This window comes from Henckelia pumila, chromosome 4 (assembly GCF_033568475.1).
Source record: "Henckelia pumila isolate YLH828 chromosome 4, ASM3356847v2, whole genome shotgun sequence".
Lineage (NCBI taxonomy): Eukaryota > Viridiplantae > Streptophyta > Magnoliopsida > Lamiales > Gesneriaceae > Henckelia > Henckelia pumila.
In genome coordinates, this window is record NC_133123.1 from 4285024 (window position 1) to 4312472 (window position 27449).

The following is a 27449-nucleotide window of genomic DNA, read 5'->3' on the forward strand; positions in this document are numbered from 1 at the left end:
TTTCATTAAATTTTTTTTCCTTTTTCGTCACAATACCTGCAAACTTGCTACTCAGTTGTTACACATGGAATGCTAAACATCAAAGTAAATTAGCATAATTAGGCACGGTATACTCTCCTACCTACACTGAAAACCATATTTTGTTGGAAGCCTTCTCCACAATAAATACATATCAATCAAATACAGTAAATATGTGGGGGAAAACTATAGAGATAGACTAACTTGGAAAACTTTAGAGTGGTGAATCTTTGCATCTGATAAACTTCCCAACCGAGTATCTTAGCATGCTAGTTTTCCCAGTATATTTTTGGTAAGCTCTACAAAACATTTACTCTGGTTCTAGACCTCAGCAAAACTTTCTCCATTAGCAAATATGTGCAGTATTTTGGCGCCCAGCAAGTACACGAGGCCGACCTCTGCTTCTTCGTGCACTAGCAATGTTAGAAACCAAAGAGTTGACTAAAAGTCCTAACGCATTGGCTCCCATCAGCTTCAGCCCAAGGTTGTGGAACAAATATGACAGTCTTTTTTCACTTCCTCTCGTCACCTGCTGCAATTCTAATGCTTGTGCACGGGATATTACGGTATACAGCTGCAACGGTTGGTTAAACGGACGTTGAGTGCTTTTATCCTGATTACTGTCACTGCTAAAATCAGTGCAGAACTCCTCTAGTGTCACTCGCATTAATCCTAAAGATTTTGGGTCCTCTGTCAAAGGATCAAACACAAAATAAAACTCTTCGAATACTAGATCAGGTTTCTCAAACAGATCCACTAAAATGTCTATGCTTTGGCTAACATTTTTTGGTATGAACTTCCTAGGATTATTTTGCCAAACCCTAGAAGTTCGCAGAATGCGAGATGCTTCTCTGAGGCCACTGAGGTAAGCACCATGCATAGTGGCTGGATATTGCCTAGTTGTTGCCTCACCACCGAAAAACAAGCGGTTCCCCAAACTTTCTGCAAGGATATCGTAGTCATTTCCAGATGACTTCACTCTGACGTGAGAATATGAACCATAAGAAAGAGGATCAGTTCCCCATCTTGTGCATATCGATTGTATAGGATCAGGAACATCAATACCCTTGGGACAATATATGCCTGTAAACAAAATATTAACCACCCAGGATGAAAAGAGCTCCCACGTGCAAGAATATGAACCAAAAAATAGGAAAGAAAGGGAACAATGTGCATCAATATAATTTATTCTATCTACAAATGTAGGGCAAAATTTTTCCATTGTAACTTTTCTACTTCGCCCTTGAATTGTGTATAGTTTGGAATAACTGTATGTGCATTGTGTGAAAAATGGGTACCAAAAGTAAGGTCCAAAGATGGAATATAAGGTTTACATATACATGGAGAATGACTTCAAGTGCATGAATGCAATAAGGAAATTGAAACATATAGGCTAGAAGTTTAGATTGTTGTTTGTTAAGGTTGGTTGAAACATATTGCTAGAAGTTTTGTTTTCAAATGACAATTCATCTAGTTTGTGTTGCATTTATTTCATTTAGATAGATTGTTGGTTGGTCATGAGAATTTGTTGAAATATGTAGTCTTGAATTTTTTTCGGATGATATTTCATTTATTAGTTCGTTCATATCTAATCATGAATTTATTTCATTTATTAATTCGTTCATATCTAATCATGAATTTACCACTGATTGTTTATTCTAAACAAGAATTGACTACTTCGTTAGCTCGAAAAGTCGATTTACACTTACATATAAAGAAAAATAAAGTGATAAAGAAACCAGCACTTTATTGTTATTTATTGGATTTATACTTGGGTTGTGCTTGGATCAAAGGATTTAAGCCATGGATTGCAAATCCATGACATTTGGTTGCTTTGATAAATTTTTGTTGAGATTCAGCCCCTTGCTAAACCATGTAGATGCAATGTTAATAATGATGAATTTGAAATACACTCAAAAGAGGTTTCATTTCAAATCCATCCCTAAATCAAATCCTCCCCTCCAAGTCAAATTCTTCCATCCAAACGCAACCTTATATTATAAAGAGAAAGATAAGGAAACTATCACATAATTGTTATTTATTAGCAAAAGAGGTGTCATTTCAAATCCATCCCTAGATCAAATCCTCCGCTCCAAATCAAATTCTTTCGTTCAAACGCAACCTTATATTATAAAGAGAAATATAAAAGGAACCATCACGTAATTGTTATTTATTAGATGGATTTAATTTTCGAATTTTCATGTTTCATATCTGGTATTCAAGCATAAATTATAAATTATAAAATTTATAAATAACTTAGATTGTTTTCGAACCTAAAACATAAATCAGACAACTCAGACAATGACTATAAAGAAAAAGTTTTAGTTAAACTATCCAAGCATAATTAAACCCATGTTAATGACAAAGAATATCAAGAACAATTAATATACAAGATTGGTAAAAGATGTTAGAAAATCTAAAAATATATTTATCACTGAAAATATAAAGAGAATATGTATTTACTTGGTGGAAAAATTTTCATATGCTAAAAATGAATCAAAATATTATATGTAATTCATCAGTATTTTTTTTCTAAAAAAGGTTAACTAGAATATGAAAGTAGTACAACAAAAGGTCATCTTTTTCAGAAATATATTAAAATATGAATTGAGGAAAAAATGATGTCCAAGAAAGTGTATAGTTATAAGTGTTTTTGTCTTAGTATTTATTCATTGTTTTGTATTGTAATCTTACAATAACTATATGTATTTTATAAGTTTGTTGAACTGCTGATCAACTTTGAATTGTAAACAGAACAATTAATGTAAGAACATTGATTCAAACTACCAATGCTTGGCCGACTAAAACAGTTAAAAGAAATAATTAACAGCTGAATATTTAAAGCGACCAGGTATATAATTGATGACTTGAGATAGCGTTCGCAACCTCTAAAAATAAGTGATTTTTCAAGAAAAAAATCCACAATTATTTATTTTTAGAAGTTGCAAATACTCATAAGTCATATATTGAAAAATATACGAGGAACAAATTACTTTGTATATAAACAACAAATTGTTCTATTTTTCTTAATGTTATAATGGAAATATAACAAATGCTAGAAAAATATGTTCTCTAGCATTTTATACGATGTATATCATATTTTGGAGTTACAAATAGTACTTGAAATTAGTAAATGCATAAGATGGTTTGAAAATCCAAAAAAACAAATGGGACAAATTAAATATAGGAATAATTAGAAAAATAATAAATAAATTTGTTCTAAAGTAATTAAGTATATAGTTATTTATTGATAGAACATAATAAAAGTAATAATTTTGATCACCTGCACCCTAGATACACTAAAATATGGTACCGGGTTTTAGTGGTCGTACGCGAAAAACCCTGCACCCTAAGGTGCAGGTGATCATTACTGCTAAAAGTAATATAACGGTAGGTAACAAGAGATGGAGAAATGATTAACGTAAAAATATAGAACATACTTGACCAACTGCATTTATATTAACAATTAGTTGAAAAGATTGACGACTGAAGTTACAACACCCCAAGTCTTGGAAAAAGTTATTTAGGGATTGATCACTAAGGTACACATATTTTTCAACCCTATAAAACTTATTATATACATATATATATTTAGTAATTAAATTAAACTAAACAATATATATATATATATGCACACACATTACATATAGGAATTGAGTGTGTGCAAGGTTTGCTAGTGCCAATAAACAAGCATGCTAAGTGTAACAAATAAGATTGACACTTGGCATGACCCTAACTCAAATTCTTGTTTTAGACTTTTATTTCAAATTTCATAATTTTTGGACAAGTTTATGAATTGTTATGAATTTTCCAAAGAATCCTCAACCCTATGAAACTTGACTTTTAAAACAGGGTAGATGCTAGTTTGTGGCCTCGGTTTTTCAATCATGAACACTGTGTTCGGTCTAGAGTACAAAGGAAAAATGGTTCACTGAGATGTTTAGTATGCTAAGGGGTCGGCCGATGATCAAAAATATTGCCGGAAGCGGAATTTTTCCGGTGGTCAAACTACCTTGAAAAACAGTTCGAAAATGTTAAATCTGGGCAAAATCGATTGCGAATTTTGTAGAACTTTATGAGTTATACCTACTGTAAAATTTTCGGAATTTTTGGAACTATTTTCAAATTATTATGAATTTTCCTGTAGTCAACACTTGGTTTTAAGTGCAAAAGTTGAACGGAACTAATTGAGTCTCTATGGTATTACTAACATATAAAAATATCATAACATTATAGGAATCCGAAGTAATTGGACTGATAATTAAAGCTATATGTCAGCAAGGTGAGGTTCCTACTACCTATCCGCCCTTTTGGCACTTGGCCTGGATTTTACAGTAAACTTCATAAAGTACTCATTTATTCATATTTATTGCATATTGTGCATGTCACCATTTGTTGATCATATTGACCTGCATATTTGATATCTGGACTGTTATTGGTTCCTGACTGACTACCGATCGGCTACCGAATGATTGAATGACTGAATGAATGAAAGGCTGAATGAATTGAGCCTGGACAACAGCCTATGTACCGGATTACTAGTCCACTAAACAACGTGACTTCGGTTCGAAAATGTGAGTTCACCTTGGCTCGTAAATGATCGATTGTACGGATTCTATTTGAGCACGTAGGGAAAAGTGCTATACCAAATATTGGTATGAGCCACCTCTTTAGCCCACGATACCTGAGGAAATCTTGAACGACCACTACCTGTTACTTGGTAGACAAGTTTGTTACAATGCATTATAACATGTTGATAGACTTCGGTAATACTATATGTTGAATATATTTATGTGTGTGTGTAAACCAAACTTATTACTCTCACCGAGTCCCCCAAAGACTTAACCTCTATTTTCTTTCTATTTAATGTAAATTCCAGATACAGGGGAAGAGGAGCCACACTCGGATGAAAGTTAAGAATGGGGTTAAAATGCTAGATTACTATGTGTTGGTTTGTGTAAAATATGTCGTTTGGTCACTTTAAGCCAGACAAAGATGATGCAACTTTATGTATTTAAATAAGTTGTAATTATGCTTTCACTACTGATCATGGTATAATAAGATTATGTTATATTGGGGCCCACATAATGGTAGGTGTGAGCAAAAAATCGGTCAAACCGAAAAAACCGACCGAATCGAAAAAAATCGAAAATTCGGTTCGGTTTATTCGGTTTGATCGGTTAATTTTTTAAAAAATATCGGTTAAGTTGGTTTAATCGGTTCGGTTCGGTTGTTTTTAAAAAAATGTCGGTTAAACCGATTAAACCGAATTTTTTTATATAATTAAAAAAATTAATATTGGGTATTAACTTTTAACTATAATTGTTTATTTGTTGTTCGGCTATAACTACATATATCCAATTTTGTTAGAATTCAAACTCACTAACCCAACAAAAAAACATCTCATATTTTTAAAATTTTTGCCTTAAATCATAACACCACAATTTATCTTCATCTTCACATTGAAATTTCATCTCAAATTCAATTGAAAGCTTGTGCGCATGTAAGAAAAAAAAAAATTTTAATTTTGGTAAAAGCTTGTGCACCTAAAAACTTGTACATTCAATGGATAAATTTGTGCACACAAAAATACATTTAGTTTTTTTAAAAAAAAAAACATGTAAATAAAAAAAAACAAATTAAAAAATCGATTATTTCGGTCACCGATTTTTTATCGGTTCGGTTTAGTCGGTTTTAATATACAAATTCGGTCGGTTCGGTTTTTGAAAATTTTGGTTTGGTCGGTTCGATTTTAACCGATTGCACACCCCTACAGAATGGTATCAGAGACGCCCGGTTAGGTTGTTAGACAAAGAACCTTTATATCATCATTATGTTAAAATATCTCTAGTTTTATTATGTAGTGATTTTTGTACTGATTATTGTTTGATATTACAGGATGACTGACCCGTATTATGTACCGAGAGTCGTTTTGGAGACCGAGATAAGACATTTGAGAAACGAGGTGACTCACTTGCAAAATGAAATATGAACCTTGACCGGAAAACTCAAGATGTATGAGCAGGATTTAGGATATGCCCAATATCTGCAGGAGTACATGAGATTTTATCTGATTGACGTCCATGAGTTTTACGACAGTAGGCTCAGGAGTATCCTGAGAGGATTTCCCGACACTTTTCTACAGCATATCATCGGGTCGGGACATGGTGGACAGCATCACACAACATTTACAGCAGGGGTCAGAGCAAGTCAGTAGGGGAGACGAGCGTTGCAGTAGTTCGTCGGACTGCCCGCATATCCATTCCACCAGTTCGGGTAGAGATACTACCGTCTAGAGTTACCCGTCATATTTCCATTCCTTATTATACCAGTGTACACCTATGATCCTTATTACGGTGATGATTTTATTGATTGGTTTGGGCTAGATACGGAGCTAGGGTTGGAGAGAGAGATGTAGGACTTTACAGAGCGATGGCGTAGCAGCTCCCGTGACTACTACTGTAGCACCATCACAGGGAGTACCGCTAGTTCCGACTGGGACCCATGTTAGGGTTGAGTCAGATCCTTCAGAGCGTACCCCGTCAAAAGAGAGAGATGTAGGGCTTTCAGCACCTGTCAAGACTTATGCCAGTCATTCTGGAGCACTATCTGATGATGAAGATTAGGATATTCACTGCCATCTATCGCCTAGTATTATTAGCATCTAGCTGTAGAATCGTCTTTTTGCTGGCTGACAACTTTTTTTAACATCATCGTTCTTTTGATTCTTTTAACGATGCATGTACTAACCACTATATAAGTGTAAATGATGAATATATATACATACATACATATATATATATGTAAGATGATTTTGCCTGATGCATCTTTACTATATTATAATGCATAAAGGCATTAGAAAAACCATAGTTGTAAAAAGCGTGCGCCTCGGTCGCTTAAGCGCAAAGCGACTCGAGGCGCACTAGCTGCGCTTCGGAGAACTCCGAAGCGCAGCAGGTAGCGGAAGCGAGCGCCTTGGTGCGCCTCGCTTCAAGGCGACAGGCGCTCGTTTCTGCGCTTCATGGAAGCCGGGCAGATTTTAATTTTTTTTCTTTTGCAAACTTAAAATCGCACCTTCAAAGTGCAATTTTAAGTTAGATGGGCCCTTAATTTATAAAGCCCAAACTTTTAAAAAATTAAAAACCCCCAAAAAAACCCAATAATCAGTTCTAAACTTTACGACACAACACTGCCTCGCCTTCACTCTTCAACTCTGCCCCTGCTGCCGCCTCGCCTCCGCCTCGCCGCCTTGCCGCCGTCGACTCGCCGCCGCGGCGCCGCCCATGCTGTGCTTACTGCCTTTCTCTTTGCTGCCCAACCCAAATAGGTAAACCCTAATTTTATGAATTTTTATAAATTGTGTTAGTGTGTTGTTTTTTTTTTTAATTAAAAATTTGTTATGGTTATTTATTTTCAGTGATTATAACCATGTCACAATCAAACACAACAATTTCGTCGGGTCGAAAAGATATTGCTTGGAATTATGCAACTCTTCCGGATCCTAAAAATCCAAATAATGTGTGTTGCTCTTTTTGTGGTAAAGTGACGAATGGTGGAATTTATCGGCACAAATTACATTTAGTTGGGGGCAATAGAAATGTGAAAGAGTGTTCAAAAGTACCGGAGCATGTTAAGGAAGAGATTAAAGAATTCATTAAAAAAAAGAGTAGTTTGAAGAATCAAATTGATGATATTCCTCACTTAGATGATATTGTTGATTTGGAGGATGATGAAGATGAAGATGATCTTCAAACTAAAAGGAAAGGGAAGCGACCAATATCCGGTTCAAGTGGGCTTGGGCCTACGGCACAGGGGAAAAAGAGTAAACAAACAGGGCCTATTGACCTTTATTTTGCGAAAGATGTAGAAGAAATTGTCAGACAAAGGCGTGGGAAAAATAAAGGCCAATATGATGAGAATAAGAAGAAATTAAGGGAAGATGCGGTCCAGAAATTTGCTACGTTGATGTATGATGCCGGAATTCCTTTCAATGCTGTCAAATATGATTCTTTGCAGCATTGTATTGATGCTATTGGGACTTTTGGAGTGGGAAACCTCCATCGTATCATGAAGTAAGGGTTAAGTATTTGAAGAGCTCACCGACAAATACAAACTTGTTTCTCAAATCCCACGAAGAAGATCATGCTAAGTATGGGTGCACGATCATGGCAGATGGGTGGACGGATAAAAAAGGTAGAAGTCAGATAAATTTCTTGGTAAATGGGCCTAAGGGAACCGTATTTGTAGAATCGGTTGATGCTTCAAGTTATTCTCACACTGCTGACAAGATGTACGAGTTACTTTCTAGATTTGTGAATCGAATTGGAGAAAAGAATGTGGTTCAAGTTGTAACAGATAATGCAAGCTGCAATGTCAAAGCAGGTAATTTTTTAAATTTTAAATCCTGTTTTAATTCTGATTTTTTAAATTTTAAATCCTGCATGTGTTACTTTGTAGATTTAAATCCTGTTTTAATGCTGATTTTTAAATTTTATCAGGTCGTCTTTTGGAAAACACTTTTTCACACTTGTATTGGACTCCATGTGCAGCACATTGCTTAGATTTGATGCTTGAGGAAATATTCAAAATTCCTCATCTCAAGAAATTGCATGAAAGGGCATGATGGTGAATGGTTATATTTACAATAGACCACAGTTATTGAGCATGATGAGGGAGTTTACCGGGCAGAGAGACATGATAAGAACCGCAAAGACTCGTTTCGCAACCGCTTTTTTGACTTTAAAGCGGTTTCAAGTGCATCAAGCAAATTTGAGAAATATGTTTACATCTGAAAAGTGGGCAACAAGTCGATATTCTAAAGAGGCGGCTGGGAAACGTGTTGCAGAAGTGATAATGATGCCTTCTTTTTGGAAATCTGCAGTTTTTGCGTTGAAAGTTGGCGGCCCATTGGTGAAAGTATTGAGGCTAGTAGACGGTGAGAAAAGATCCCCTATGGGTTACATCTATGAGGCCATGGATAGAGCCAAAGAAGCTATCGCCGCATCATTTAATAAGAATGAAGAGAAATATCGTGGTATTTTTGAAATAATTGACAAAAGATGGGATATTCAACTTCATCATCCTTTGCATGCGGCGGGATATTTCTTGAATCCCGAGTTTTTTTACTCCAATCCTGACATAGAAAATGATGAAGAAGTGTTGGAGGGTTTGTACAAATGCATAGCTAGATTGGTGCGAGGTGACGATTTGCAAGATAAGATCACAAATCAATTGGAGAAATACAAAAATGCGGAAGGACTTTTTGGTTTACTTATGGCTATCAGACAAAGAGCTTCAAAATCACCAGGTAAATAATATTTAGTGCAATACCCATGTTTGTTTCTCAAGCATTAGTCATTACAAACTTTGGATCGTAAGAAATTTAATCTTATATGTTTTTGTGTTTCAACTTTCAAGCTGATTGGTGGTCCTCTTATGGTGCATCAACACCTGAGTTGAAATCATTTGCAATGAAGATTTTGTATCTCACATGCTCTTCTTCAGGCTGCGAACGTAATTGGAGTGTATTTGAACATGTAAGTTTGAAGTGTTTTTAATACTCCTAAAATTTCAGATTATAGAATATGAAATTTCACTTCTTAGTTCTAATATTTTTTGGCAGATACATTCTAAAAAAAGAAATAGGCTGTCTCAACAACGATTGAATGATTTGGTATACATCAAATACAACAGAGCATTGAGGCGGAGATATGCCTTGCGAGATAAGATCGATCCTATTTCTTTGTCAGAAATAGATGATTGTAATGAATGGTTGTTGGGAAAGTTGGATGACAGTGATAAAGACAATGAGGATAATGATTTTGTCTTTGAAGATGATGATTTGCGTTGGAGTGATGTAGCACAAGCGGCTGGGGTTGGTGAAAGTGCATATGGCTTTCGATCTAGAAATGCATCGAGTTCAAAAGGAGCATCATCATCAATTTCAGCAAAGAAAAAGCAATCTTTAGCTCGAACTAGACTTGTTGATGAAGAAGAGGAGCTGAACATTGATTATGAAACTGAAGAAGAAGAAGATACCGATGGATACAAGTCAAGCGATGGGGCTGATGACGTAGATTTGGAGAATGAAGATGACTATTATGATATTTGATGTTTTATCTATTACATTTGCTGATTTTCAAAGATTCTTGACTTTATTTTTATTATTTTGATAATATTTTTGTTTATTGCGCTTTTTTTCCGCAAAGCGTGCGCTTCGCTTTGCGCTTTAAGCCCCAAGGCACGTGAGCGCTTTTTTGCGCCTCACGCTTTTGACAACTATGAGAAAAACTGAATTTGGCTAAAACTGTGAACGGACAAAATTGCGCAAAACAAAGATTAGACCAAACCCAACTCCCCCACTACCCATTTTCCACCCACGTTTATTTAATCTTCATCCTCAATCCTTCCATACAATTTCGATTTTTTTTTTCCAGCTTAGAATTTATATAAATTTATGCTAATAAATCTTATATCTTACTAATTGATTATATAACATATCACTTGATTATATTCAAATATTAGATTATACACGCAACGAGTGTATCCCGTAGCTAGTATTAATTAAATATAATAGTTTGTTTAGAAGCATACATGTTATTTTATCCTTTGCTTACTATGATTTTTATAGGATGGCATCGTCACAGAATTCGCATAACAGGCAGTCCAAGAACGAAAATCGGGATGAAATAGATAACCCACAACGAAATGAGAGACAAGCAGAAGATCAACCTCGACCACAAGGAGTGCCCAATGAAAATGTGTTCAAAGTTCTACAACAATTTGTACACTATTGTCAACAAGTACCGCCTAGAAATACTGGGAAAAATGAACAAACTTTAGACAGAGCTTTGGAGCGTTTTTTGAAGTTCATCCGCCAAAGTTTCAATAGGCAAAAGAATGGTTGCTGAAACTGGAGAGGATCTTTGAAGTACTTAAATATCCGAACGAACAACGGGTCAGCTTCGCTGTATACCAGTTCGAAGATGTTGTTCACCATCGGTGGAGAGTTATAGAACGTCATTGGCAACGTGATCAAGTGCCACGCACCTGGGCTAATTTCACCCGTGAGTTCGAAAAGAAGTATATTACCCAAGTAACACTCAACACAAGTGAACGAGAATTCATGGACTTGATTCAGGGAAATTGGACTGTAGCAGAATATGAGGCTGAATTTCATCGATTAATCCACTATGCACCTCATTACCTGGATGATGAACCAAGGAAAACAAAGAAGTTTGTTCAGGGGCTAAATCTTGATATTCGTTGGGCCACTCTATCCACTGAAACCACATACTACATATCCGCTGTCAACCAAGCTTTGCGAGTGGAATCTGACATCAAATCGCTGGTCCGAAGGGAGCAAAGAGAGAAAAGGGTGTTTAACCCAACTTTTGGTGAAGGAAACAACAAAACGAGAAATGTTGGATTGGAAAAAACTAAGGGATCTACAGGGCAAAGACCACAAGGAGGAACTCAAACCGAGATAAGAAAAAATGTGGTTTTTGTGGATTACCCAATCATGATGAAGCAAGTTGTTGGAGAAAAACGAAAAATGTTTGGTATGTGGAAACGAGCAGCATCGCATTCAAGAATGTAGAAAACTATGGAAACATTGATGGAGAACGTATTCTCTTATTTCTTGATCAAAAGGATATAGATTAGTGCAATTTATATAGACCAACTGAATAAAATCAAATCCCAACAAATCTGGGAAATATCCTATCTTACCAATAATATAAAATCCTAGTTTAAATTAAATCATATCAAATCCTAATTACTCGACACTCCCCCTTAAGTTGGTGCGAAGATATCTATCATGCCAACTTGCTCACTTGTTCTTCAAAGGTTTGTTTGGATAAGCCCTTGGTTAGAATATCTGCAACTTGTAATAGGCTTGGAACAAATGGAATACAGATTACCCCGCCTTCAAGCTTCTCTTTTATGAAATGTTTGTCAATTTCGAAGTGCTTAGTTCTCTCATGAAGAACTGGATTGTGAACAATGCTAATGGCTGCCTTGTTATCACAAAATAGCTTGATGGGAAAGTTCAGAGTCAACTTCAGATCTTCCATAACTCGTTTGAGCCACAATACTTCACACACTCCTTGTGCCATGGACCTAAATTCTGCCTCTGCACTGCTTCTCGCAACTACTCCTTGCTTTTTGCTTCTCCATGTTACCAGGTTGCCCCACACAAATGTACAAAACCCAGAGGTTGATCTTCGATCACTGATCCTGCCCAATCAGCGTCAGTGTACACTTCAACTTCTCGTTTCACATTTTTTTCAAAGAATAAGCCCTTCCCTGGAGTTCCCTTCAAATACCGCAGAATTCGGTATACTGCTTCAAGATGTTCCGCACATGGTGAATGCATAAATTGGCTAACCATACTTACTGCGAAAGCGATGTCAGGACGTGTGTTAGATAGGTAAATTAATCTTCCAACCAGTCTTTGGTATCTCCCTGTGTCCACAAGACTGCAATTTTTTATGTCTCCTAGCTTTGCATTTGAGTCTATATGAGTATCTGATGGTTTGCATCCACTCATTCCAGTATCCTTCAAGAGATCCAGAATATATTTTCCTTGGGACACCGTGATTCCTTTTTTCGACCTTGCCACCTCCATGCCAAGAAAATATTTCAATTTTTCCAAGTCTTTCATCTCAAACTCTTTTGCCAAGCTCTTTTTTAACCTGTTTATCTCTTCTATATCATCACCTGTCAAAATTATATCATCAACATAGACAATTAGTACTGAAATCTTTCCAGTAGTGGACCTTTTTGTGAAAAGAGTATGATCAGATTGTCCTTGATGGTAGTCTTGGCTTCTCACGAATTTTGAAAATCTTTCAAACCACGCTCTGGGAGACTGCTTTAGACCATACAGTGATTTTTTTAACTTGCACACCTTTGGTCCAAACAGTTCTGTAAATCCGGGAGGTGGTTCCATGTACACTTCTTCTTCTAGATCTCCATTTAGAAACGCATTCTTCACATCTAACTGATTTAGAGGCCAATCTAGATTTGCAGCAGCAGAGAGAATAACTCGGACTGTATTGAGTTTAGCCACTGGCGAGAAAGTTTCTGTGTAGTCAATTCCATAAGTTTGGGTGAAGCCTTTGGCAACCAAACGTGCTTTATAACGTTCTAGAGATCCATCAGAGTTGTATTTTGGTGAGAAAACCCACTTACACCCTACAACAGACTTCCCACTTGGTAGATCAGCCTTCTCCCAGGTAGAGTTTTTTTCCAGAGCTCTCATCTCCTCATAAATCGCCTCTCTCCATTCAGGTATCTCTAGAGCTTCCTGTACATTGTTAGGAATCCTAATGGTGTCTAATTGGGAGAAAAAAGGACAATAGGATGATGACAAATTTTTATAAGATACATAGTTTGACATAGGGTGTTTGGTGCTCTAACTGATCCTTTGTGAAAGGGAGGAAATCGGAGGAGGATGAGGGCGTTCCAGAATCTTCACTACCTGTTTGAAGAGCACGACTTCCAGTGTTCGATCTGTTGGTGTCTGGTCTATTGATGCCAAACTTTTTCTTGAGATGGGCTGGTTTACCATGTATTTTCCAGCACGTGTCTATAGTGTGTCATGGTTTTTTGCACTTCTCACAGAACGGTCTGCCCTCAGATCCCACTTCTCGGTTCACGAGGGCGGAACCTTCAGAGTCTACAACAGGTTCAACCTGCTTCAGCATCACTTGGCGACGAGTTTCTTCTCGGCGGACCTCGGAAAACACTTCTCGAAGGCTGGGCAGAGGTTTTCGCCCAAGTATACGGCCTCGAACCTCATCCAGTTCCTTGTTTAACCCTGCAAGGAAGACAAACATTCTGTGGCAGTCCACTTTTGCCTTGTATCGTGTACAATCCTTGCTACTCTCCCATTCATCGACATCGAGAAGATCCAGTTCTTGCCATAGAACCATTAACTCGGTGTAGTAAGTTGTGACATCCTTATTGCCTTGTTTCATCTGCCATATACGAGTATTTACCTCGTACAATTGGGAGTAATTTTCAGAATCGGAGTACGTCTCTTGGACAGCCTTCCAGACATCATGGGCCGTGGGTAGGAACATGAAAGGCTTGCTGATTGCTGGCTCCATAGAGTTTATTAACCATGCTGTGACCAACGAGTTCTCTGAGCGCCATTGTTTGTATTTTGAGTCAGTTGAACTCGGGGCTTTCGCTTCGCCGGTCACAAACCCTAGTTTGCCTTTGCCATCAATCATTAGTCGAACTGATTGTGCCCACTCCAGTAATTCTTCCCATTCAATTTGTGGATCGTTATTTGCAAGGAAGAATCTGAGGAAGCGACAGTAGACTGGGCTGTACCACTGTCACCACTAGAACCGGCGCCGACCATGGCTGCTTTAAAATTCATGGTCGATTCCTAGGCTCTGATACCATGTAGAAAACTATGGAAACATTGATGGAGAACGTATTCTCTTATTTCTTGATCAAAAGGATATAGATTAGTACATTTTATATAGACCAACTGAATAAAATCAAATCCCAACAAATCTGGGAAATATCCTATCTTACCAATAATATAAAATCCTAGTTTAAATTAAATCCTATCAAATCCTATCAAATCCCAGCTCATTCTTTTGTTTCTCTTGGTTTTGCAACAAATTTATCATCAGAACAACTACCTTATCAGTTAGAGATTTAGCAGTAGGAACAAAATTAACCATTGACATTGTTTATAAGAACTGTCCACTAAAGTTTCACAATCAAGAGTATCTGGCTGACTTGATCCAACTACCAATCCATGGAAATGACATTATATTAGGCATGGATTGATTGTTCCGACATCAGGCACAATTAAACTGTTATACCAAAGGGCAAAGAAGTGATTCTATCAAGCCCCTCAGCTACGGCTAGTCCGACGGACATTTCTTCTACGGAGTTAGTAGAATTAAACAGTTATAAAAAAAGGAGGTACGGGATTTCTGGCATATCTCATGAACAAACCAAAGGATCAGCTCAAGATCACGGAAATTCCGGTTGTCCGCGATTTTTCCGAAGTTTTCCCTGAAGAGATTAGTACTCTACCGCCTCACCGAGATATCGAATTTATCATCGAATTAACTCCTGGAGCAAAACCCAAATCAAGAACTCCATACCGAATAACATCGGCTGAATTAAAAGAACTACAGTTATAGTTAGAATAACTAATGGAAAGAAATTATATTCGGCCAAGCACATCACCGTGGGGAGCTCCAGTATTGTTCGTGAAAAAGAAAGATGGTGCACTTCTATGTGTATTGATTACCGGGAACTCAATAATCTTACAGTAAAACATAAGTATCCCTGCCTCGGATTGATGAGTTGTTTGATGCATTGCAAGGATCCACCATCTATTCCAAAATGGACCTTCGACAGGGATACTATCAATTGCGAATAAAGGAGGATATTCCAAAACCGCATTCAACACTCGTTACAAACACTATGAGTTTGTGTAATGCCCTTCGGCCTAACTAATGCTCCCGTAGCCTTCATGGATATGATGCATCGAGTATTCCAACCTTTCCTCAACAAGTTTTGCGTAATATTCATTGACGACATCTTGATTTACTCAAACACCTTCAAGTTGTCCTTCAGACTTTAAAAGAAAACCAATTATAAGCAAAATTCAGCAAGTGTGAATTTTGGCTGAACAAAGTGACTTTTCTACACATTATATCTGAAAAAGGGATTGAGGTAGATCCCATGAAAGTAGAAGCAGTTACCTGATGGAAACCACCCAGAAATGTGACAGATGTGCGAAGTTTCCTGGGATTAGCAGGATACTATAAAAGATTTATCAAGGACTTCGCTCGACTCTCTCACTTAACTCGCAAGGATCAGAAGTTCACCTGGAGCGAGGAATGCGGGAAAAGTTTTCAGAAATTAAAGCAATTACTTACCAACGCATCAGTGTTGGCTTTACCCGATGGAACTAACGGGTTTTTAGTCTGTACAAATGCATCCAAAGCATGTTTTGGGTGTGTTAATGCAAAATGACAAATAAATTGTGTATGCGTCCAGGAAATTTAAAAATCTAAGGTTAACTACCCCACGCATGATCTAGAGTTGGGAGCTATAATATTCGCATTAACCAAGTGGCGGCATTACTTGTATGGAGTAACATTCGACATCTACACAGATCACAAAAGTTTAAAATACTTGTTCACTCAGAAAGAACTCAATATGAGGAAGCGAAGGTGGCTAGAGCTCTTAGAAGATTATGATTGCTCCATATTTTACCAATCAGGAAAGGGCCAATGTAGTAACTGATGTCTTAAGCCGCCAGATCAATATTGCTCACCTAGAGGTAAGCAAGACTAGCATCCTATCCTCAAAAAGGATAAGTTGAGCATACATTCACACGGTGAACTAGCAACCTTAAAAATTGAACCCAAGTTCTATACCAGACTCAAGGAAAACCAAGGCTTCGATCCAGATTGTCAAAGGTTAAAAGAATCAGGAGGCCCGAAATTTGGCATTTCGGGTAATACCACCGGGATTATATTATTTCAAAATCGTATTTGTGTTCCTAAGGTCATGAGGAAAGATATTCTTAACAAGCTCAGAAATCACGAATGACCAACCATCCCGGAGGTTCCAAGATGTACCATGACTTGAAAAGACATTTCTGATGGAAAAGAATGAAGCAAGATGTTGCCCAGTTTGTCAAGCAATGTCTTTCATGTCAACTAATAAAACTGAACATCAAAGACCATCTGGACTTCTGCAGCCTTTACCTATACCTGAATGGAAACGGGATTACATCACCATGGATTTTGTAAAAGGACTCCCCTCAATCCAATGAGGTCGTGATAGCATATGGGTAATAGTGGATCGTCTAACCAAATCCACTCATTTTATACCTGTCAACTAACAGTATGGAGTGGAGAAGTTGGTTGAATTGTATCAAAAAGAAATTATCCGACTGCATAATATACCTACCACCATCGTCTCAGACCGAAATCCAAAATTTACCTCCAAACTATAGAAAATATTATAAGAGTACCTAGGAACAAGATTAAACTTCAGCACCACTGCCCATCCAGAAACCGACGGTCAATCTGAGCGAACCGTCCAAACATTTTGGCAAAAATTGGGGAAAACACTTACCACTAGTAGAATTTGCCTACAATAACAGTTACCAATCTACCATTCAAATGGCTCCCTACAAAGCATTGTACGAACGTAAATGTCGCTCTCATCTCAAATGGGATATGGAAGAATGGAGAGGCACCAAAAATGAGAGAAATAGTATCATACCTACTGATATCATACAAGAAACCAATGTTTTTGGAACCGGACCGGACCGGCCGGTTCGACCGGTTCGACCGGGAACCGGTAAGTTCTCTGGTCCGGACCAACTCCAAAAACCGGAAAACCGGTCCAACCGGTCAAAACCGGTCAAGAACCGGTTGGACCGGTCAAGAACCGGAAAACCGGTTCAACCGGTTGAACCGGTTTTCCGAATTTTTTTTTTTTATTTTTTAAAATTTAAGATTTTTTTTATTTTTAAAACTTTAAATTTATTATTTATATATATATACATTATTATTTAGAATTTTTACTTTATTTAAAAAATTATTTTAATAATTATTGTTTTTTTAAAATTAAATAATTTATTGTTTAAATAATTTATAATTATAATTGTTATTTTGAATATATTTAAATGTTTATTTAGTTTTTAAAATATGTTAAATATATATTTTTTTGTCTATTTATATAATTTTTGAGTTTTTAAAATTTAAAATATATTATTTATTATATTAAATTATATAAACGGTTTTTCGGTTCGACCGCCCGGTTAAAACGGTCGGACCGGTTGGACCGTTTTTTCAAGATAAACCGGTTCGATCACCGGTCCGGTTATAAAAACACTGCAAGAAACTATTGGAAAGGTACACATTATCAAGCAAAGCATGCGAACAACACAAAGTCGTCAAAAGAGTTACCCAGATAAACGACGAAAACATTTGGAATTTGAAGTCGGGGATCACGTGGTACTGAAATGAACCCCAAGGAAATGAATCGTCAGAGGAGGAAAAAGAGCTAAGTTACAACCAAGGTTTGTCGGGCCTTTTGAAATCAGCAAGCGTATAGGTACAGTAGCATACCAGGTGATATTACCGGAAAACCTTTCGGGGATACACAATGTCTTTCATGTATCACAACTCCGGAATTGCCAAGTGAGTACAGATCAAGTAATTGATCATAATCAGGTGTTTTTAGAGGAGGATTTGTCGTGAGCGACCAATCCAAATACTTGATCAAAAAGCCAAGGGCCTACGCAATAAAAATGTTCAGTTGGTACAAGTATTATGGCACAATCACAATATTGAAGAAGATATCTAGGAAAAAGAAAAAGAGATGAGACAACAATATCCTCAATTACTCCATGAATAACCAAGCGAATCTGGGGACCAGATTCTTTTGAGGAGGGGAGATTGTAACACCTCAAGTCTTGGAAAAAGTTATTTAGGGATTGATCACTAAGGTACACATATTTTTCAATCCTATAAAACTTATTATATACATATACATATATATATATAGTAATAAAATAAATATATATGCACACACATTACATATAAGAATTGAGTGTGTGCAAGGGTTCCTTGTGCCAATAAACCAGTATGCTAAGTGTCACAAATAAGATTGACACTTGGCATCACCCTAACTCAATATCAGCATTCAGTGCAGCAAGATCACAAAAAATTTGTCCAAGAAATGTTACCATGAAAAATGTTTGTGCAGTGAGAAAAATCGTCATGAGTAGAGAAAACCCAGAAAAAAATAGCAAAAATCATCCCAAAAATCCCAAAACAATTTAGTCTGGAAGGTGTAGCAAAATAGCAATCGGAAGTTGGTTGGAAAAATCAAAACCGTGAGAATTCAAAGAAGCTGCTGGACTCGAAATCACCTTTCTAGGGTTACATGTTCATGCATGTTAATCTCTTAATGATGGTTCTAGGTCTAGGATATAACATGAAAGTTGATCCTTGGTTACGTAGTATCCTTGCATGGTCGTCTTTTGCCCGGAATGGCAGTTTTTCCGGCAAAAAAATATGAATTCTGGGTAATATCATTTTGTATAACAAAGTTGTAGATCTTGATAAATGGAACCTAGTCTCCAAAGCTTAGCCGCGTGTGGTGGTCGGAGCAACCACACGCGCTAATCGGAATCGAAAAATTTCGGATTCCGACGCTTTCTGCACTTGTCTTAGACTTCTATTTCAAATTTCATAATTTTTAGACAAGTGTATGAATTGTTATGAATTTTCCAAAGAATCCTTAACCCTATGAAACTTGACTTTTAAAACAGGGCAGATGCTAGTTCGTGGCCTCGGTTTTCAATCATGAACACTGTTTTTGGTCTAGAGTACAAAAGAAAAATGGTTCACTGAGATTTCTAGTATACTAAGGGGTTGGTCGATGATCAGAAATATTGCCGGAAGCGGCCTTTTTCCGGTGGTCAAACTACATTGAAAAACAGTTCGAAAATGTTAAATCTGTGCAAAATCGACTGCGAATTTTGAAAAACTTTGAATACAAAATTTGTAGACCGATAAAGCTATAAGACAACAAGGTGAGGTTCCTACTACCGGTTCCTCAATTACAGCCCTTTTTGGCACTTGGCCTGGAATTTACTGGAAACTTCATAAAGCACTCATTTATTCATATTTATTGCATATTGTGCATGTCACCATTTGTTGATCATATTGACCTGCATATTTGATATCTGGACTGTTATTGGTTCCTAACTGGCTACCGATCGGCTACCGAATGATTGAATGAAAGACTGAATGAATAAAAGACTGGACAACGGTCTATGTACGGGATTACTAGTCCACTGAACAACGTGACTTCGGTCTGGAAATGTGAGTTCACCTTGGCTCGTAAATGATCGATTGTACGGATCCTATTTGAGTACGTGGGGAACAGTGTTATACCAAATATTGTTAGGAGCCACCTCTTTAGCCCACGATACCTATTGGAAATCTTGAACGATCACTACCTATTACTTGGTAGAAACGTTTGTTACAATGCATTATAACATGTTGATAGATTTCGGTAATACTATATGTTGAATATATTTATGTGTGTTTGTAAACCCAAATTATTACTCTCACTAAGTTCCAAAGACTTAACCTCAATTTTCTTTCTATTTAATGTAAATTCCAGATACAGGGGAAGAGGAGTCACACCCGGATGAAAGTTAAGAGTGGGGTTAAAACGCTAGATTACTATGCGTTGGTTTGTGTAAAATATGTCGTTTGGTCACTTTAACCCTGCAAATATTATGCAACTTCATGTATTTAAATAAGTTGTAATTATGCTTCCGCTACTGATCATGGTATAATAAGATTATAATACATTGGGGCCCACCATAGTTGTCAAAAGCAAGCGCCTCGGTCGCTTAAGCGCAAAGCAACTCGAGGCGCAAGGCTAGCGCTTCAGAGAACTCCGAAGCGCAGCAGGTTCGTGGAGCGAGCGCTTTAGTGCGCCTCGCTTTGAGGTGAAAAGCGATCGCTTTTGCGCTTCATAGAAGCCGCACAAAGTTTTACTTTTTTTGGCAGACTTAAAATCGCATCTTGAAAGTGCAATTTTAAGTTTGCTAAGACCCAATAAACTCTTCTCAAAACTCACGACCCTCACTGCCTCTCACCCTGCGGCTCTGCCTCTGCCTCGCCGCTGCGCCGCCGCAACCGTCCCTGTCGTGTTTACTTACCACTCCCCTTCTCTTTGCTGCCCAAATAGGTAAACCCTAGTTTTATGAATTTCTGTAAATTGTATTCAAGACTTTAAGTGTGTTCTGCTTTTTTTTTTTCAATTAATAATTTGTGATTGTTATTTATTTTTTCAGTTGTTATAACAATGTCACAATCAACACAACAATTCCATCGAATCAAAAGGATATTGCTTGGAATTATGCAACTCTTCCAGATCCTAAAAATCCAAATAATGTGTGCTGTTTTTGTGGTAAAGTAACAACGGGTGGAATTTATCGGCACAAATTACATTTAGTTGGGGGCAATATAATTTTGTAAAAGAGTGTCTGAAATGTCTGAAGCATATTAAGGAAGAAATCAAATAGTTCATTAAAAAAAAAAGCAATTTGAAGAATCAAATGGATGATAATATTGTTGATTTGGAAAATGATGATGATGAAGATGATCTTCAAACTAAACGGAAAGGGAAACGACCAATATCCGGTTCAAGTGGGCTTGGGCCTACGGTGCAGGGTAAAAAAGGCCTATTGACCTTTATTTTGCGAAATATGTAGAAGAAATTGTCAGACAAAGACGAGGGAAAAATAAAGGTCAATATGATGAGAATAAGAAGAAATTAAGAGAAGATGCGGTTCAAAAATTTGCTACGTGGATGTATGATGCCGGAATTCCTTTCAATGCTGTTAAATATGATTCTTTGCACCTTATACTGATGCTATTGGGACTTTTGGAGTGGGAATGAAACCTCCATCCTATCATGAAGTAAGGGCTAAGTATTTGAAGAATGAGTTGACAAATACGAAACTATTTCTCAAATCACACGAAGAACATCATGCTAGGTATGGGTGTCAATCATGGCAAATGGGTGGACGGATAAAAAAATGTAGAAGTCTGATAAATATTTTGGTAAATGGTCCTAAAGGAACCGTATTTGTTGAATCGGTGGATAATTCAAGTTATTCTCACGACACCGCTGACAAGATGTATGAGTTATTTTCTAAATTTGTGAATCGAATTGGAGAAAAGAATGTGGTTCAGGTTGTAACTTGTAACAGATAATGCAAGTTGCAATGTCAAAGCACGTAATATTTTAAATTGCAAATTCAGTTTTAATTCTGATTTTTTTAATTTTTTAAGTAACTTTACTTTATTTCATCCGATCGTCTTTTGGAAAACAATTTTCCACACTCGTGTTGGACTCCATGGCAGCACACTGCTTAGATTTGATGCTTGAGGAAATATTCAAAATTCCTCATCTCAAAAAATTGCATGAAAGGGCATTGATGGTGAATAATTATATTGAGCATATGGTGAATGATTATATTTACAATAGACCACAATTATTGAGCATGATGAGGGAGTTTATCAGACAAAGAGACGTGATAAGAACTGCAAAGACTCATTTCGCAATCGCTTTTTTGACTTTAAAGCGGTTTCAAGTGCATCAAACAAATCTGAGAAAGATGTTCACATCTGAAAAGTGGGCAACAAGTCGATATTCTAAAGAGCCGGCTGTGAAACGTATAGCAGATTGGTGAGAGGTGAAGATTTTTTTTATGAGAAACGATAACATATATTATATACGATAAAGATACGAAGATTTACAAGATAAGATCAAAAATCAATTGGAGAAATACAAAAATGCAGGACTTTTTGGTTTACCTATGGCTATCAGACAAAGAGCTTCAAAATCACCAAGTAAATAATATTTAGTGCAATACTCAATTTTGTTTCTCAAACATTACAAACTTTGGATGGTAAGAAATTCAATCTTATATGTTTTTGTGTTTCAATTTTTTCAAGTTGATTGGTGGTCCTGTTATGGTGCATCAACACCTGAGTTAAAAACATTTCCAATGAAGATTTTGTATATCACATGCTCGTCTTCAGGCTGCGAACGTAATTAGAGTGTATTTGAACATGTAAGTTTGAAGTGTTTTTAATTATTTAATACATATTAAATTTCAGACTATCGATTATGAACTTTAACTTCTTATTTCTAATTTTTTGGCAGATACATTCTAAAAAAAGAAATAGATTATCTCAACAACGATTGAATGATTTGGTATATATCAAATACAACAAAGCATTGAGGCGGAGATATGCCATGTGAGATAAGGTTGATCATATTTCTTTGTCAGAAAATGATAGTAATGAATGGTTGTTGGGAAAGTTGGATGATGGTGATAAAGACAATGAGGATAATGATTTTGTCTATGAAGATGATGATTTGGTTGGAGTGATGTAGCACAAGCGGCTGGGGTTGGTGAAAGTGCATATGGCTTTCGATCTAGAAATGCATGTACTTCAAAAGAAGCATCATCCACTTTAGCAAAAAGAAAGCAATCTTTAGCTCGAACTAGACTTGTTGATGAAGAAGAGATGAACATTGATGATGAAACTGAATAACAAGAAGAATATACCGATGGATACAAATCAAGTGATGGGGCTGATGACGTTGATTTGGAGAATGAAGATGATGACTATTATGATATTTGATGTTTATCTATCACATTTGTAAATATTCTTTACTTTATTTTTATTATTTTGATAATATTTTGTTTATTGCGCTTTTTTTCGTAAAGCGTGCACTTCACTTTGCGCTTTAAGCCCCAAGACACTTGAGCGATTTTTTGCGCCTCGCGCTTTTGACAACTATGGGGCCCACGATTTTAAAATGATAAGAATAAATTACATGTTTCTTGCATGTAATGTTGCAATTAATTTTAATTTTGTATTGAAACTTATATTCTTTGTACCATGCTACAAGAAATATAAAACAAATATGGTGAGATTAATGTAGTTGTGATATAAAAATATTCATCTACAAGATTAGTGAAGTCAATGCATGTTTTTTACATGTATGTTTAAAATTTGAAAAAAAAAATTAGGCCAATATTGTTATTGTTAACCAAACATTTTATCTTATATTTTTCCTCATTTCTATAATTCATTTTTTTTTTTGTTTAATCTCCAATAACAATAACAACTCTAAAATAACCAAAGATAAATATTTAATATTAGAATTCATAATAGTTAAGAAAAATGTTTAAAATGTTTTTAGTGTGAATGGAGTGGGTGATGTAGCAAATGTAAAAAGGCGACGTTTATTTGTACATGCCATATAAAATATTTCTACAGTAATTATCAGATTAGTTTATCCTGATGAATTTGTCATACAAATTTTTTTCTTAAAAATGTACAGTTGTTCTAGTGTTTTTTTAAGCAAAATATCACATTACATAGAACCAAGGGTAGCTACTACAACTTTCTATTTAAATTTGACGAGAGTGTTGAAATTGTTAACATATGTGGCACGTGATCGTTACTAGTATACTAAAAAGGTAGATCATCTTATTATAACAACTTAAGAGAATGTACCTCTGAGAATGCCCAAAACATGATGAAGAGATTCGATCGGGCTTGTGTTTTCAAAAAGTTGCGCAGCCTCCCCAGCAACCAGCGCAACAAGGACCGGAGCCCCTGAAACAGTGTGATAGCTGTAAAACAAAAAGAACTCCCCTCTTTGATGGCTAGATTCTCTCAGGGAGCCAAATGTGTCTAAGTCCTCTCCCCAAAAATTACGAGGGAATACCATGGCAACCTTGTTAAGTAACCCGAACCCAAGTCTTTCTATTGCCGCTAGCTTCCTTTCAGGCAACTCGGGTTCAAAGCTGATTGTTTGTTTCTTAAGGACGCCGAGAGGCACTGTGCACAAGACGAAATCTGCTTGAAATGTTTGGTTTTCTGTAATGATCTCAACACCTTCCTCTCCATACCTAATGGCATGAACAATCTTTCCGTACAATATTGGAACTCCTTTGCATAATGCTCTAATTAATCTCCAGTTTCCACCAGCAAGAAAACAGTGGTCTCCTCCCATTTCATAAGGATCGTCTTGATCCCAATAAGCAGCAGAAAGGTTTGAAAGGCTTCCAGCATTGGAAAATTCTAGGTTAGCAAGATGCCAATCAAGAAGTTGTCTTTCCTCACAATTTCTAGCAACAGCATATAATTGTCTGAGTGTCTCTAGTACGGAACCTAAAGAAATAGTCCCAGCAAAACCACCCAATAATTCTCTTAACTGGGTGACTTTGTCAAGAAGCTTATTAAAAATGAGCTCAACATTGGAATCAATTTCTTTATCTACAGGAGTCCCATCAGGCTTGTACAGAGGACAAATATCCCTAACCTTGTGAAGAGGAATGGAAAGTTGTCTAGCTAAAACTCCCAAAGGGTTGGCATTGATACCAGTGATTACACTGCCACCAATGTCAACAGCAGCGTAGTTACCCTTTTGTCCCATCTTTTGAGTATAAACCCTCCCACCAGGCCGGTTTCTACCTTCAAGAACAATCACTTTGAAACCAAATGACATGAGCTGTCTTGCTGCCGCTAATCCAGCCAGTCCTGCTCCAATTATTATTACTGAAGCGTCTGTAGAGTCCTCAGAAATTTGAGACTCGAATGATTCTGAAACCCCGAAATTTATGTATCCATTAACAAGAAGAAAGTCATAAGCTGCATTTATCAAGTGTGCATATTCATTACTCACAGTTTCTTTTATCTGTGCTTTGGAAAGCCATGAATGCACATTGTCCCTCCACTTTGCGAGTATGTGGTTTCTCACAACTATATAATCGTTCTGTTCTTTCCCGTCCAAGGTGCTCACGACCCCGGCATTTATCTCCTCCTCTAGCAATTCATCAATGGGAAATCCCAATGACAAGGCAATCAAGGCCTCTGTCTCAGTTTCTTTCTCCAAGTCTCGCTGCGTCCTATTCTTTTTCCTCAAGGGAGCACCCAAATGCTTTTCTATCAACTCATCCATCAAATTCTCATTATAATTTCTTGAGGCCGTTTTCCTTCTTAGCGACCTCTTCAAACCCGAAGTATTCGATATTGAGGTATCTCCAGTGTCACTCATTGCTTTCCACTTTGCAACACCTGTTAACTGGTCTTCAAATATCTTGAAATTTCTTTCTCAATAACAAACTCGAGAGAAATACAACCACTTGCTGACGTATGTAAGCAAAGCTCTGATTTCTACGTCAAATGTTATACGCTTTTATCCAATATAACTCGAATCCCATTTGTACTAACTAGAGCTTAATATCACGCAAAATAACCGAAGATCACCGCCATATCTTGAGTTTCACGCGACAATGAAAATATCAATTTTCTCAAAATCAACTCAATTTTATAGAAAGATTACTTCGAGCGGACCGCTCGGTGCAAGAGTGAAATGGTTCTGAAGAAATGTTTTGGGGAAAACCGTTGTGAAATTAGGGTTTGAATTGGCAAAGATTTACACCTTCGAAGCAGGCGAGTTGTTTGGAGGGAAACTATGTAATTAGGCCCATTAACGAAGTCTCGAATTATCTAAAATGGCCTGTGATTGTGAGTGTTTTGTCGAAGCCCAGTGACAAACATCTTACTATATATATATATATATATATATATATATACACACACTATTATATATAACGGTGAAAAAAATGCACATGCTTTACATGTGTAAAATAGAGTTTTTTTTAATATGCATTTTTTTACAGTAAAACATGGAGTGGATAGAAGGTTTTTAGTGTGATAGTGGATATGAAGGGGTAATTATGGAATAAAGTATTTTGGTGTCATCAAAATTAGTTAGTATAGTAGGCTCATCTTTTATACTCCCTCCGTATTTCACGTTTTCTTTTTTTATTGTTTCAAATATATAGTCATATACTATATTTAGTAATATTTTATTACATTCCTTTACTAATATACTCCTATTAACTATACCTTGAAAATTATGCAATTATTTTTTAATACATTAAATAGGGATAAAATATAAAGTTTGTATAAAATTTATTTTTTCAATGATTTTTCTTAATCTGTGTGGAAAAAAATTAGGATTTTATAATCGGGATGGAAAGAAAGAATATAATAGAATAGATATATATGAGGCATGGGTTTAAAAATTCAAACAATGTAATATTGCAAGACATGGGAAAGCTGGTGCACATTTGCTCATGATGATCAAATGTATGAATATTTGGTTTAGTTGTGGAGAGTTTCGGGTTGGGGGAAAAAGTCGCTTTGTCGTACTCGTACCGTTGTAATAATCTTATTTTTGTTTAGGTAACGTTATTATTATTAGTTATCAGAGCCTAAAACGTGTAAAAAAATATAACATGAATATTTTTTTGATTTTTTTAGTTTCAGAATTCAGATTTTAGTTTTAAAGAACTCCCACCTCCCACCTAGGGGTGTAAATGAATCGAGCCGGTTTGTGAGCTTTTCGAGCCGCTCGATAAATATTTGATTCGTATTCGAGCTTATCGAACTCGAGCCGAATTCGAACATGTTCAAATTTTTTTTCGAGCCGAACTCGAGCTAAAATCATTCTTTTCGATAGTTCGCGAGTCTTAATATTTAATTAATATAATATAATTATATAATAAATATATATATATTTCGAACCTTTTCAAACATTTCAAAATTTTCGAACCATAATAACCGAGCAATAGTTCACGAATAGGTCCGAATGTTTCGAGCCGAACTCTAACTTCATTTCGAGTCGAGTTCAAGCCAAAATATTTGAAATTATCGAACTTCGAATCGAGCTCGAACTCGAATATACTCTTATCGAGCCGAATTCAAGCCTTAAAATTTTATTATTATTCAGCTCGATTCGGTTCG

The 27449-nt window shown here is 36.4% G+C and overlaps 2 protein-coding genes across 2 annotated transcripts; one reads left to right on the plus strand and one right to left on the minus strand.

The window, feature by feature from the left end:
- On the minus strand, nt 1-26133 carry LOC140863311 (lysine-specific histone demethylase 1 homolog 2). The gene is made up of 2 exons (XM_073266650.1): nt 24147-26133; nt 1-1101 (listed from the first exon to the last, which is right to left on the minus strand). The coding sequence occupies exons 1-2, from the start codon at nt 25690-25692 to the stop codon at nt 365-367; spliced, it is 2283 nt and encodes a 760-aa protein (XP_073122751.1). The 5' UTR covers nt 25693-26133; the 3' UTR covers nt 1-364.
- Nucleotides 9334-10295, plus strand: LOC140863312 (uncharacterized). Its single transcript, XM_073266651.1, has 2 exons — nt 9334-9554; nt 9641-10295. The coding sequence occupies exons 1-2, from the start codon at nt 9411-9413 to the stop codon at nt 10127-10129; spliced, it is 633 nt and encodes a 210-aa protein (XP_073122752.1). The 5' UTR covers nt 9334-9410; the 3' UTR covers nt 10130-10295.
- Nucleotides 26134-27449: the final 1316 nt, after the last annotated feature.

Coding starts and splice junctions, on each gene's coding strand:
- LOC140863312 (XM_073266651.1), top strand. CDS start 9,411: ATGTTTTTGTGTTTCAACTTTCAAGCTGATTGGTGGTCCTCTTATGGT. Junction 9,555..9,640: donor ATTGGAGTGTATTTGAACAT/GTAAGTTTGAAG, acceptor ATTTTTTGGCAG/ATACATTCTAAAAAAAGAAA.
- LOC140863311 (XM_073266650.1), bottom strand. CDS start 25,692: ATGAGTGACACTGGAGATACCTCAATATCGAATACTTCGGGTTTGAAG. Junction 1,102..24,146: donor TGTTTTGGGCATTCTCAGAG/GTACATTCTCTT, acceptor TTTTGTTTACAG/GCATATATTGTCCCAAGGGT.